Source organism: Labrus bergylta, chromosome 23, assembly GCF_963930695.1.
Source record: "Labrus bergylta chromosome 23, fLabBer1.1, whole genome shotgun sequence".
Lineage (NCBI taxonomy): Eukaryota > Metazoa > Chordata > Actinopteri > Labriformes > Labridae > Labrus > Labrus bergylta.
Genome location: NC_089217.1, coordinates 8,297,123 through 8,310,114, shown reverse-complemented (window position 1 = coordinate 8,310,114; position 12,992 = coordinate 8,297,123). Strand labels below are relative to the sequence as shown.

At 40.5% G+C, this 12,992-nt stretch overlaps 1 protein-coding gene across 1 annotated transcript in view; it reads right to left on the bottom strand.

The window, feature by feature from the left end:
* Nucleotides 1-12,992, bottom strand: part of exoc4 (exocyst complex component 4) — a 106,905-nt gene that overhangs the window by 11,051 nt on the left and 82,862 nt on the right. Inside the window, exons 17-19 of the mRNA XM_020652962.3 lie at nt 5,439-5,583; nt 2,942-3,120; nt 2,659-2,818 (exon numbers count right to left, since the gene is read on the bottom strand). Of these exons, the coding sequence (XP_020508618.1) occupies nt 2,659-2,818; nt 2,942-3,120; nt 5,439-5,583 (484 nt within the window). The remainder of the gene's footprint in view (nt 1-2,658; nt 2,819-2,941; nt 3,121-5,438; nt 5,584-12,992) is intronic.

Genomic DNA, 12,992 nt, shown 5'->3' with positions numbered 1-12,992 from the left:
TTACAAAGCGGGCTTCCTGCTGGGATCATTTCCTTTCCTCAATTCTCTGTGGTTTACCTACAGGTGGTAATAGAATACTAATGAATATTCTGCTTTTAGTCCCTCTTTCTCAGACTGCTTTCAAAGGCTGATAGGGGCAAAGTCTGTTTTCTCAACATCTATATTAGGGATGGAAGTCACACAGCAACAAACGATAGGATAAGATAGGATACAATAGGATAGGAAAGGAAAGGATCATATAAAACAAGATCCAATATGATATGCGAAACCTGGACAGTGAAAAAACGAGAATTTCCAAACAGTGATTCTACGATAATTGATGTGTTTCAAGACAATTTTTTGTTTTGTTTTGTTTTATTTTTTGTTTTATTTTTAAAATACTTTATTTATAGCTTTTTCAGAAGACATAGAACATTCAAAAGGTTAACTAAGAAGAACAGTATCCCTTCCCCCCATCCCATCAAGACAATTGTTTAATCAAACATTCTTATACCTGATTAGTTGAAGAACACACATTGATTCATTCATTGATGTCATAAGAACCATAAGGAGTAGTAAAGGGTGAGACCACTTGGCAGGGAAATCTGTTTAGAATGCCATATGTTAATTTGGCACCATTGATTCAATAGTAATATCAAATAAGTCATAAGTATTTCTGTATTAATACTTTGTCCCAATCCTGATTAATGTTCTAATTTCAGAATGCTTTCTTTATGTATGCAAGCCAGTTTCATTTTATCATTTGTACAAATATTTATGCCCTACACATAAAATGTTGATTTCAAAAGTCTGATCTGCTTCTGTCCAAGTTCCGGTGTGTGTGTGTGTGGAGGTTGTGTATGTGTGTTTGCAGGAGATGGTGTGTCATCAAGCCAGAGGCTATCCAATCCAGAAAACCATGAATTTGTAAACAATGCGCTCCACAATTCCCAATCAACACCTCCACAAGGACCCACGCCTCGTTATAAGAGCAAGTGGGAGAACCGGAGGAAAGACAGAGGAGCCATCACTGGCTTTTCTCCATAATCAAAGCAGACAGAGGGTAGAAATAACATGCTAATCAATGGTCCTCTACATCCAGTACAGTTCGGGTCATTTCAGTTTACTTCTTTGTTTGTTTTCCTGGACAGAAACTTGGCTTGCAGTAGCGGCATAATACAAATGTCCTAACACAGACTGCAGCACATGGACGCCCATTCATTTAAACCCATGACACACTCATAATGAATCCAGGAGCCGTGAAAAGAAGCTAATTAACCCGACAGCACAACATGCTAACACTGTAGACATGGGTAAACACTTATAACAAATATTGAGATAGAGAAGGTCGGTCAAGGTGTGTTACAATAGAAAGTTGATGCTGCCAGGACGATAAATAAAAGAAAAGGAGATCAGTCAGTGTAGTTCTTAAATCAGCAGATTTGTATACTAAAAAAAATGTTCAGCTCATATAGGAAACATTTCATGGCAAAAGTTAAAGGCTTTACAACTTTTTGTCCAACAGGGCAAGTGTCCCACCTCTTAACATGTCATATTGTAAAATGAATACAGGGAAAAGAGAAAACTCAGGACATACTGTAGAAGGATTCCAATTAGCCAATGAAAATGAGGTGTTAAAAATGAAGCTGTTTTCTCCTCTCAACGTTTCATTAGCATTTCCATCTCTTTCTATCTACCTTTCCATGTTCCTGTCTTTTACTCCGTTGAAACCACTTTATACCCTCGCTCTCTTCTCATAGCCAATTCTTTGCCTTCCCCACTGAAAGACATCTTTTCTGTAACTTCCTTTTTACTTCGTTTTTCAATTTTCCTCACCCTAAGCTCTCCCTTCTTTCCCCTATCTTTTCCATCGCCTTCCCTCACGCACACTCTCTCCTGTCAAGGATACAAACTCCTGAAAGAAATAACAAAAAAAATCACATGAATACTACGAATCACCTATCTCTTTCTTGTCTTCTCCTCTCTTGCTCCCTCCCTCTGCCTTTCGATTTCACAAAGATATTTGAGCGCTGATTTCCCCCATGCCTGTCAGGGCTGCACTGCGCCGGGCAACAGCAGGTAGACTCACAAAATATCAATGCATGAATAAGAAATAAACACCAACAAGCATGCACACCGACACAGTGTGGATGACAATCTGTTTGACCATCTGCCTGCTGCGTGCATTGACATAGTTGGTGTCTGAAGTTGAGGACATTGTGCAGTGTGTCTGTGCAGGTGTGTAGTTTGGTTGGACCGTTATCAAATCATTTAGGCTAAAAAACACCATGAGGTAAAAAGTACCGTCTTAATACACTTCATTTGATTGTATATTTAGGTATAATTTAGAATATTATGCTGATTAGGTAAAAATTAGACTGATCTATTATGAGAGGCTTCATCACCACGAGAACAGTGAAAATCAGGGGGAAATAACAAGCATTTCAAAGAGGAGAATGGCTGAACAATTAAGAGTGACCGACTATCTGCAAAATATAATCAATCAGCTTCTCCAGCCCCAAGGTTGTGTGCTTTATTTTTTTTTTACAGACCCATTCTGTTGGAAGGCGAGTTCCTGGTTCAGTTCAGTTACCCAAAAAAACTGCTCAGGGTGAACTGAACTGTGGCTAACCCTGTGGAAACAAAAATTCAATCAGAGTATGTTTTTGTTTTTTTTACCTGGCGAAGTCTAAGTCGGCCTCCCTGGACATGGTGATGTTGGTGAGGTTCTGCTGGAGGACAAAGATGTTCCTGCACATCTTCTTGATGCCGGACTCGCTGATTCTCTTGAAGTACTGGGCCCCGTTGATGAGGATACAGGAGATGAGATGACCCAGACCTAGTAAGAAGAAGAAGAAGAAGAAGAGGGAAAAAAGATTTTCAAAACAGCACAAAGAATAGAGAGGAGCAGGGGAAAAAAAAGTGAAAGTCTGCATTTCTCAAGCTACAGCTCCATTCTGACCTTCAAATATGTACTGGAACTTGTGCTGATGCAGGGCGGCCCCCATCGCCTCCTCTATCGCCGAGATGTCCTTGTTCAGTTTGACCACCAGGGGGTCGTAGTCCATGCTCTCCACATTGGCCACAATGGCATAATTTCCTTGCTTAGTCAGGGGGATCAAGTAATGGAAACAATGCACCCTGGATATGACAAGGGAGGGAAGCAAAGAAAGAAAAAATGTACAAACTAGTTATTGTAAAATGTTGATATGTTTGTGAGGCTCTTTTACCATAAGGAGAATAGACATGTGCTGTTTTAGTCTCTGTTAGAAGGTGGACTCCAGGTGTCCCTGAGTATTCTTACTTATACATATACTTACTCTCACACCTATAATTTAAGCAGAAATCATTATGTTGAGAGTACTCTGAACAATTCCACTTATTAAGCTGCCTCGACACCACTGCTGAGTACTATTCAGACAGTGAAGTTAAGGGCGACCTGTAGAGCGCAGTGCTAAATACACTATTCTGTACAACTCTTAAGAGGCATGAAAGACCTCTAAAGATTGTGTAGCAAGTAGACTGCGTGGATCCAATAATAAAAAGGGTTTGGATTGTTGTAGATGTTTTAAAAAAACTGAGGAATTCTCTGAGTTTCCTTCAGATTACAGACCATTATTTTTTTTCCAAGATTTATTTTTGGGCTTATGTGCCTTTGATGCAGAGATAGGACAGTGGATAGAGTCGGAAACCAGGGAGAGAGAGTGGGGAACGACATGCGGAGAGAGGCCACGGGTGGAAGCGAACCCGGGCCTCCCGCTCGAGACGACAGCCTCAGTGACAATGACAATGACAAAATCCATAAATGGCACAGAAGCTTATAAGTTAAATCGGCCTAACATTCTGTGTTTCAGGATTTTCCGATTTGGGTTCTGTCAGAAAGTTTTATTTGAGGGAAACCCATGTGCTCATGGCCAGCCAGCTGCTCCTGTGGAGTAATTGCGGTCTAAACACCTTGCTCAAAATGGGTTTCACTCTTATTGGACAGATTGGTAAAATTGGTAAAATAACACATATTTGGGATAGATACTTACAGTATCATATATGAAAAGGTCTATGTGTTCAAATACTATTCGTTACAAACTTCAGTCTACCATTACTGAACCCAAATTGGAAACAACTATTATTAAACAAATATCTTATTCTAGTTTGTTTATGGCAACATGTTTTAATAATGGTCACATTGCATTCTAGGTGAATATAAAGACCTTCTTAAATATTGTGCGTCTCGTCGTTTTCATCCAAGGTCCTTTAATTCCATTGAGGGCTCATTTTGGTCTAGACTAAAGGCTTCAATACTTTTATCGTTTTTATAATCATTTTATAATCATCGTTTTTATAAAAAGCACTGAGAAGAAAGGTATAAAAGTTTAGATAAGATTTGGTCGACTATAGAATGTATAAAAATGATATGGGTGAACCTCTTCTCCCCTTAGGCAAAGCCAACAACTAAACCACACTTCAAGCCATGGATCCATCTTCTAACCCTCTATTCAATCATTTCTCGCATTTAGCAACTCTATCTCCCATCTCTTCCTCCCACCCTCCACTCTCGCTCTCTTCCTCATGGCTTCATTTAGCTGGTACCACTATCAGGGGAAATTTGCTAGATGGGGAGAGTCAATGGAGTGTAGCATATAGCTAGACATCAGCCTCAGGGAGGGTTTTCTACCAAAATCATAAACAATATTGCATAAGCTACACAACAGTCCACGGGGAAATGGTGGTACATGGAGGGATGGAAGAAGGGGGATGGGGGGGGGGGGGGGGGGGGTGATGGAGGACTATTAGTGCTTGTGAGGGGGAGAAAGTATATGGTGTGGTAAATTAAGTTGGGTATTGACGTTCGAAACACATACTCAAGACGTGGTATGAATTCCTGAACTTGTGCATTAAGGGCAGAAGTGTTATGCCACTGGTAAATTTTTGTCCGCATGATTTAATGACATGTCCTGGAGGCGTGTGTGGTACAGTCATGGTAGCTGGGTTTTAAATGATTTAAAGTCGTACTTTAACAACCCGTGTTTCATTCAGCTGGGGAGGTGAAACAAGTGAATTATAACAACAGTGTGTGGTGACCTGAAACTACTTGCAGAAGCCTACCGACTTATGGTTTTATTTTCAGTAGATACATATTTATTATACTTCGAGAGAAAAACAATAATATCCTCTAATTATCAGTAATGCAATGTAAAGTAACAAACCACTACAACAGACAGAGTCCTACTCTATTTGATTTTTATCATATGAAGATATGCTATATTATATATATAATAAAGAATTTCCTAATGTTGTGCGCAAAGATCCAAATTGTTGGTTTGGATGGTTGTCCAATGAATCCAAACAATCTACCTCAAATCGTTCAATAAGATCATTTGCAACAAAATCATATAAAACACCTATTTTTTTAAATTTATGTTAATACTGCTAAGTGACGTGACTTCCTCTTCCTTGCATACCGGACTTCCAGGTGCAACACCAGGAGGCAGCGGTCTGCGATGTCCTGGAAACCCCTGGACAGGTCATTAAGGGTTTGGAGAATCTGTTCCCTGCTGCGCTCGCTCTCGCCGACCACCTGGCTGTCTGCTGAGCATGGAGAAACATCTGGATGGACAGGAAGACAAACAAAAAAAACATCATTAACAAACACAAACTTGATCCAACAGTGGCAGCAGTATTGATTCAAAGGAACATCCCTTAACTAGGGCAAGCAGATGTAGCCTAAAAACGCTGCCAAATCGCTACCTGTTCATGAGTCTGTGACCTGCTCAAACACATTGCACAGTCTTTGGTATGTATGCATTTTGTGTTGACATAATCAGGTCTTGAAAATGACACCAGCTCTTGCAGTGTATACAACAGTAAACCATTAGTTCACACAGACTTCCTGAGTCCTTCAGCGCGTACTTGTACTTTCTTTTCGCCACTTGTGCTGAGACAGCAGGAGCATGTGTCAGTGCACCGCATTGTAAACCACACAAAAACCAATGTGTGTGTGCGTGAGTGTATGTGTGTGTGTGGAAAAAAGAGAAGGAGAGGGCTAGGGAGCATGGGAGCATGATGAGTGTATATAAATTCAGCCGGGTGTAGATCAATGGCCATAAATTAGCAAGGGGAGGAAAGGGAGAGAAATTGGCCCCGTCACTCATATGTAAGTCTTTTTGGTCAATGAGGCGAGTGTGTGCATGTGTGTGCGCGCATGTGTGTGTGTGTGTACAAAGAGTGACTGTTTAACAGGAGAATGCAGGGGTTCACGATCGATGTGCCGCAGTCATAGCCAGCTCCCCAGTTACTCTTCTTGCCCTTCCGAAGGTCACACATGCATGCACGTGGGCACACACTCACACACGCATGCACACGCACACACGCTAAGGACTGAGTGTCATCAATTGTAAACCAAGGCCAAGATAATCTGTTCATGTGTCCTCCCTCTAAGACTGATACTTTTGACTGATATCCACTGAAACATGAAAAAAGAATTTTACTCTAAAGTAGTTGTTTTCATCACCAGATAAAAGCATTGCTGCAGAGTCCAACCAAAAACTTGGAACAAATGTAACAATTTCTTTTTATACTTCTCATTTCTGAGTTTTTTTTTCTCTAAATTTAGCTTCAACACAAAAGTTGGCATGAAATCTAGACGTATGCACTCCAGTTTTCATAAGTTATCTTGTCATGGAAAAAGCTTTTTGCTGCTTTCTCTTAAGTTTCAAAATGCATTGGGAGCAATAAAGCTGACTGAAAACACAGAAAAAAACTCTGACAGCTGTGGGTAACCAGAGCCAATGGATATTCAAAATGCAGAGAGTATAGACGTTTTAAAACTGAACAGGGGCATAAAACTGTCCTGTAACATCAAGAATCTTTGGAAAGAGGTACAGTTCAGAACAATATGGGACTAAAAGAAGACATCACAATCCAATATTTAAACTTCAACACAGTCACCCTTCTTTCTTGGGTTTAAAAGTAACACCTCTGCTTGTCCTCCACATTTAAAAGGACCTTTATTGCTTCCTCACATTGTAATGCTTCATCGTACTTACAGCATGTTTGCACAGTGAGCATGTGCTGGTGAATATGGGCTTCTGCAACTTTACCTAACAGTTACTTTAAATTAACCTCTGACAAGATGAGGGACCATTGGCTTAAACCAACAGAAGTGAGGTGTGTGCCATGATCATCCAATCAGCAAAGCAAACACACCGCGGCTGTATGTCATGACATGAGTGTGACAGCTTCTCGTAAGGAACGAGTGTCTGACGCACCTGCACGGAGATAAAGGTTGGAGTGGTTTTCTTGATAAAGATGGTGCATGTGATGTGTACTGTATGTGTATGAAGTGCAGCATGTATTAACTTACTCGCTAATTAACTGTCTTCTTGGGTAATCCTCTTGATAATGTGTGGGAGGACACTGCAGTGCAGAGTCATCTGCAGCAGGTACAGGCGGTTTCTAGTGTAACAAGGTGCTTCAATTCAAGACTTTAACTTTGGTTTCAATCAAACAAATAAAGATTAAACACACTTTTGATTCATGTCTAAATATGTAATCAAATGTCTAATTGCTGTCGGAAGATTTCAATAGTCTGGATGTGAAACTCTGATGGAGACATAGTCAAAAAATCTGCAAGTATGTTTGGTGGCATTGTATCTTTGTGTTTTTGAGGTTTGCTGTGGCATGACGGCGACATCATCAATTTTCATATCTCCTCTTTTTCTCTCTTTAATTGGCTACTGGGGTGTTGCTCAGAAAAAAAAAGAAAAAAGGCTGGTCACTGATGAGGTTACACATTTATATTAAGAGAAAATCTGGGAACATCTGTAAGAGGCCCAAATCAGAAATATTCTCTTGTTTTCCAAAAGTGCAAATCAGGAATTAAATGGGCTTCATTTCATTCAATCTAAACATGACTGAACTCAACACATTAACTCTAACATTTCCATGGCTCATGTGTTCTGTAGTTGGTATGGATTTAAAAAAATAACTCAATCAACAGTCTTCAGTACTTCTGCACAAAATCTATACTATTCTAACACTAGGCCTCCTCTCCACCAGCACTAAACCTTGAATGCCTTGGATTATATCTTCAGATCGGTGATATCAATATTAATCCAGCTAAATGAGCCGCAGGCACAACAAACAAGATCGGTCTCAACAGAAAAAATCCACAATGATTTCTCGAGGGAGCAGAGCATATTGACATTAATTGACTTCATTTGATTGTGTTTAGAGGATGCTGTTTATTCATCCTGGTCACCTTATCTGTTCATTAGTAGACACAGAACGCAGGACTGATACACAATACCGCCATTCAAACTAAATGCCACAATAACAAGGGATTTTTCCAATTAGGCTGAGGAACCTTAAAGTTGATTAGATTACAATATTGTTGTTATTTTGCAGGGAAGGAATGTTAGCAACATTAGCATGTGCTTTATGCAGCTAGCAGTGCATTATTATAGAAACATAAGGGTGCTTTGACACCTGTAGCTCGATTCCTTAGTTCCAATTCAGATAATGTAAAAAAAATAAAACATTGTTTTGTTTTAATAGGGCTCGTCTGTTTGGATCTGGAAGTAAAAATCCCTTTAATTTTCTCCATAGCTGACATGATTATTAGCCATTATGTCATAAGGGGTCAAGGCCACCTCGTCTAGGCTATCTTGGCTCGAGTCCAGTTGCTATATTCACACATGTCTAATCGACATCGGCCAAGGGGGAAGATGTCTTGTTTTGGAAAAACTTCTAAGAACGATTAAACCGAAGTTGTTGTGCAGCGTGTCTCATACTATTCTGTGGTTATGCAGCCTGTAGGAGCGTTATCTCACTGATTGCGAGTTTGTGTGTCTGTGTGAAAATAGGTGAGTGTGTGAAAGTGACTTGACGGCTTCTGTTTCCTCGTATGTGCATTATAAATAGGGGGCTCGCTGTGGCACACTCTACTGGAGGTCTCTCCAGGGGGTGTCCATGAAACACATAACCACAAAAAAAAAAAAAAAAAATACAGACACACATGGATTCCTTCTTTGATGATGCGGGGGAGGTATCGCAGCATGGGGCGCGCCATTAGAGTCTGGGACAGACGGGTGAAAGGAGACGACTCATTGGTCCTGACTGACAACTTTCTTGCTTTCTTTTTTCTTTCTCTCTCTGCTGATTAAATCTGAGGATATGCATGTGCTTGTCGTGTATCTTTTCTGCACTCATGTATAGGCATGCACATATATATATATATATGTGTGTGTGTGTGTGTGTGTGTTGAGCTTATCCAATTATTTTCGAATCCCATCTAAGAGAAACGTCTGTTGCTTGCCATCTGTGAAAGAAGAGGGTGGCAGACATTAAGGGAGAAGATCACTGATGGAATCCACATGCTTATTCTCATAAAGCCCGCACATGCACATCATGTGAACACTTCAAATAAATACGAACCCAATGTTTCTCCTTTTTGACCCGTCTGACATTACTGGAGCAAACAATGCTCCGCAGAACAAGAAAACGAGTTTTGGCATTGTCTGTGGGCTTCACAAACACAAATGCAAAACATGTTTTGACTCAAATCAGGATCTTTGTTTAAAAAGTACAACATGTCCTACCCTTTAAAAGACAGATGAAGAGAAACTGGATAAAGATAAGCACGGGACAGTATCCTGCAGCAGTGTAGGGATGAATGATTCATAGATGACTGACTGTGCAAGAGAGCAGTTATTAATTATTTTGCTGCCCCTGGTAGAGAATGAACATCTGCAGACAGGGATCTGAACTTCTGTCCAGAGAAGAAGAAGAGATGGGGGGGGGGGGCAGAAAAAAAAAAAAAATTGTGGATGAGATCGTAATGTTATCTAAGGGGACCAAATTGCTTAATGCTGCATTATGAGAGAAAATCAGAACATGATCGCAATTTAGCAGACATGAAACCCACATGCAAGAAACAAAAGACAATATTTCAACTGCTGCAAAAGTGAAACACAATCTCCCATGGCAACCAGTCTCCCAAGCCTGTGCAGTGAATACAAATGTTTGCTTAGGCAAGTTGCCTTGTTAAATGGAGAAAACAATCATTGCTAAAGGGAACCAGTCAAGGTTTAAAAACAAAAGTCTTGTCCATAAAACCCCCCCGCCACCCCCCCCTCACATGCACGGAGCAACAGCTGAACGGAGAAGGAACGTATTCCCGCAAGAGGAGAGTGAATAGCTGTTGTCCAGAAACCCTGCAGCATGGATAGAAGGCCTGTTTCTGTGAACAGCGATGGTTAGGCTTTCCACATGAGCAAGAATATGAAGCCATATAAGCAGCAAAACGTCTGCAGAAGAAAAATGTGATACACATGATCTCTGGCTTCAAAGTCAGTTGTCACTGCGCAAAGTTCTAACAAGGCTGCAGGACACACTGGTAAATATTATTAAAAGTGACAAACTCACACACAGCAGTCGACAAACAAAATAAAACGTCTGTCACGCTGTCAGTGCTCCTCAGGCGCCCGTGTGTGTGTGTGTGTGTGTGTGTGTGTGTGTGTGTGTGTGTGTGTGTGTGTGTGTGTGTGTTGTCGGGTAAATATTGTCAAAGTGGATTGCAAGTCCAGTGCTGCAACCAGATGGGCGATAAGACCCTTTCTGCAGCCACCTTCACGGCCAATCACCATCAGTGGTCTATCTGCACACACAAACGCAGTGCCACACATGCCTATCAGACACACGCTGAGGATAAAGCACAAAAAACTGCATGTGCACAAACACCAAATTGGAATTAGGATTCAGCACCTTGAGGAGTTTGAAGGGTCAAATATGCATGTTCATGTTTATACATAGCAATGTGTGTATCTACACGCCAAGCAGGATTCAATCACACATGAAGGTGACTAAAGCAAAAAAACGTCCACCGCAGAGATCTGCAAGACACCGAGAGAATCTTCCAGAGCCGTGCCATTTGAAGAAAAGAGAATAATGTTCAAAGATGCAGAGGGAAGAAAAAAAAAGAAAAAAAGGAGGAATGAACTACCAAGACAGATAAAAAATACTAAAGAAGAATGAAGTAAGAAAGAGGACTGAAAGAAAAAGCACAAAAAAAAAAAGAGTGAGAGTAAAATGAGTTGTTCATACCTGACTGCTTCTGTAATATAAAATCCAATTTAGAGAGGCATAGACGTGAGGCGGGAGGGAGGGGGATGAGATAAGGTGGGGTCCTTTTCCCCTGCCGTACCCTTGTCCCATATTACACGTACATGCTTATGTACACACGCGCATGCCCGCGCACTAACACTCACACCAACACACACGTAGTCCGTCATCAGCTCAGCAAACACTAAATAATGAACAATACGGAGGCTGTCCCGGCATGATAAGTGACTGCCCTATCCTTCCCATTAGTGCCACCCGACAGAATTAATGATAATTATGTCACGTCTCTTCCTGTGCTTTTATTGAATTCTTATCTGCAAATAAACGAAGAAAGCCAGCGTCAGAGCACGAGGGGGAAAAGGAAAGTTTTAAAAAAGAGATAGTGACAAAGTCAAGTCCAAATGAGAATATCTGAAAAAGTCTCATTTAATTACTTTATGTCTAAAGAAAAGTGGTGATATGGAACCGCAAAATAGTGCAAGTTCAATGAGCAATCAGAGGATTGAAGCTGGAGAGAGTAGTGACAAGAAGTGATAACTGTTCTCGTTATCCCTTTAGGAGAAAGGTGCTTCATTTGCCAGCACTTTATTCTGAACACCGCAGTGAACAGGGGAAACTTTCTCCCGAGTACTGTAAAACAAATGACTACAGAAGGAGCTGCGTGGAAAACATCTGCATCTGTTTCGATAATCAAGTTGGCTGTTTACTGCAGATTTGAATGTGTTGAAGCGGAATCCAGTGCTGGGAAAAGCTGACTAATTACAAAAACAAAAAGGAAGCAAAATATCTAAATGGAGCAATATGCGATACGACACAATATTATACAAAGCCATGCAAAAAGATATGCTTTACTGTCCCCTTTGGTTAATTTGTCTTGGAGCCCAGTGAGCACAGCTTGTTAAATTAACAACACTCTGACATTTGAGCTTTTTCCAAGGAGACTGAATCTTCAAGAGCATAATTTTGTCATGACAGATAATATACCTCCTACAACTCCAGATATATCCAGTTGATAACATTTACGGACATGTTTAATATTGAAGAAAAAAGGCTGACATCGTTATCCATGAAACGAAATCGATGGAAAGCTTACAAAGTACAAAATGAAGCTGACCCTACTATAAGAGTCATTAATGGGAGTTTAATGGCTCCTTGATCGCTACCATACGATGTTATTAAAAAGATATGAACTTCAAGGAGAACATTACAAGATCCTGGAAACTTAATGAGATTAAACATGTTGGAGAAGTGATAATGTGGATTAAAACATTAGAGTAATGATCAAGTGATTAACTAGCCCTATGACTGTGTGTTTGATAGACACATACACACCTCATTTTGATCAGTAATTAATGATACAAACGTGGAAGGGGAGGGAAGGAAATGCTTCTGAGGGATGTTTATGAGGCATCTGTGCACACACACTCACAAAGGCTGCGTATAATGCGTGTGTACGTGTGTGTGTGTAAAGTGCTTTTTGACAACTCCAGCAGAGAAGGTAATGAGTGCTTGATAACACACTTAAACAAGAACTTAATGAGGCACAGGTAGGGAAGTATTGCTACAAGGGAACTGCAGCTAAGGATGAGAAAACTTCACACACCTCTACCTGTGACCCTCCATAAAGCAACCACAAAATGTTTGTAATCCGGAGTGGACTCTGATCAATAACTGTTTAATGACCTGAGAGAGTAGCTGCAACATCTGCTGGAATAATGTTCATCATGTAATGCTGCTGTAAAGTGTAATAAACCAGTCAGAGGAGGATTCATGGTGTCGCAGAGGCTTATCCAAAAAGTGCTTCCAAAGTTGAAGCTTTAACAATAACCACCCTCAGCTTTTTTTTTTTTACATGTCCTGTGAGCTGACACATTTAACACAAAAACATACAATTT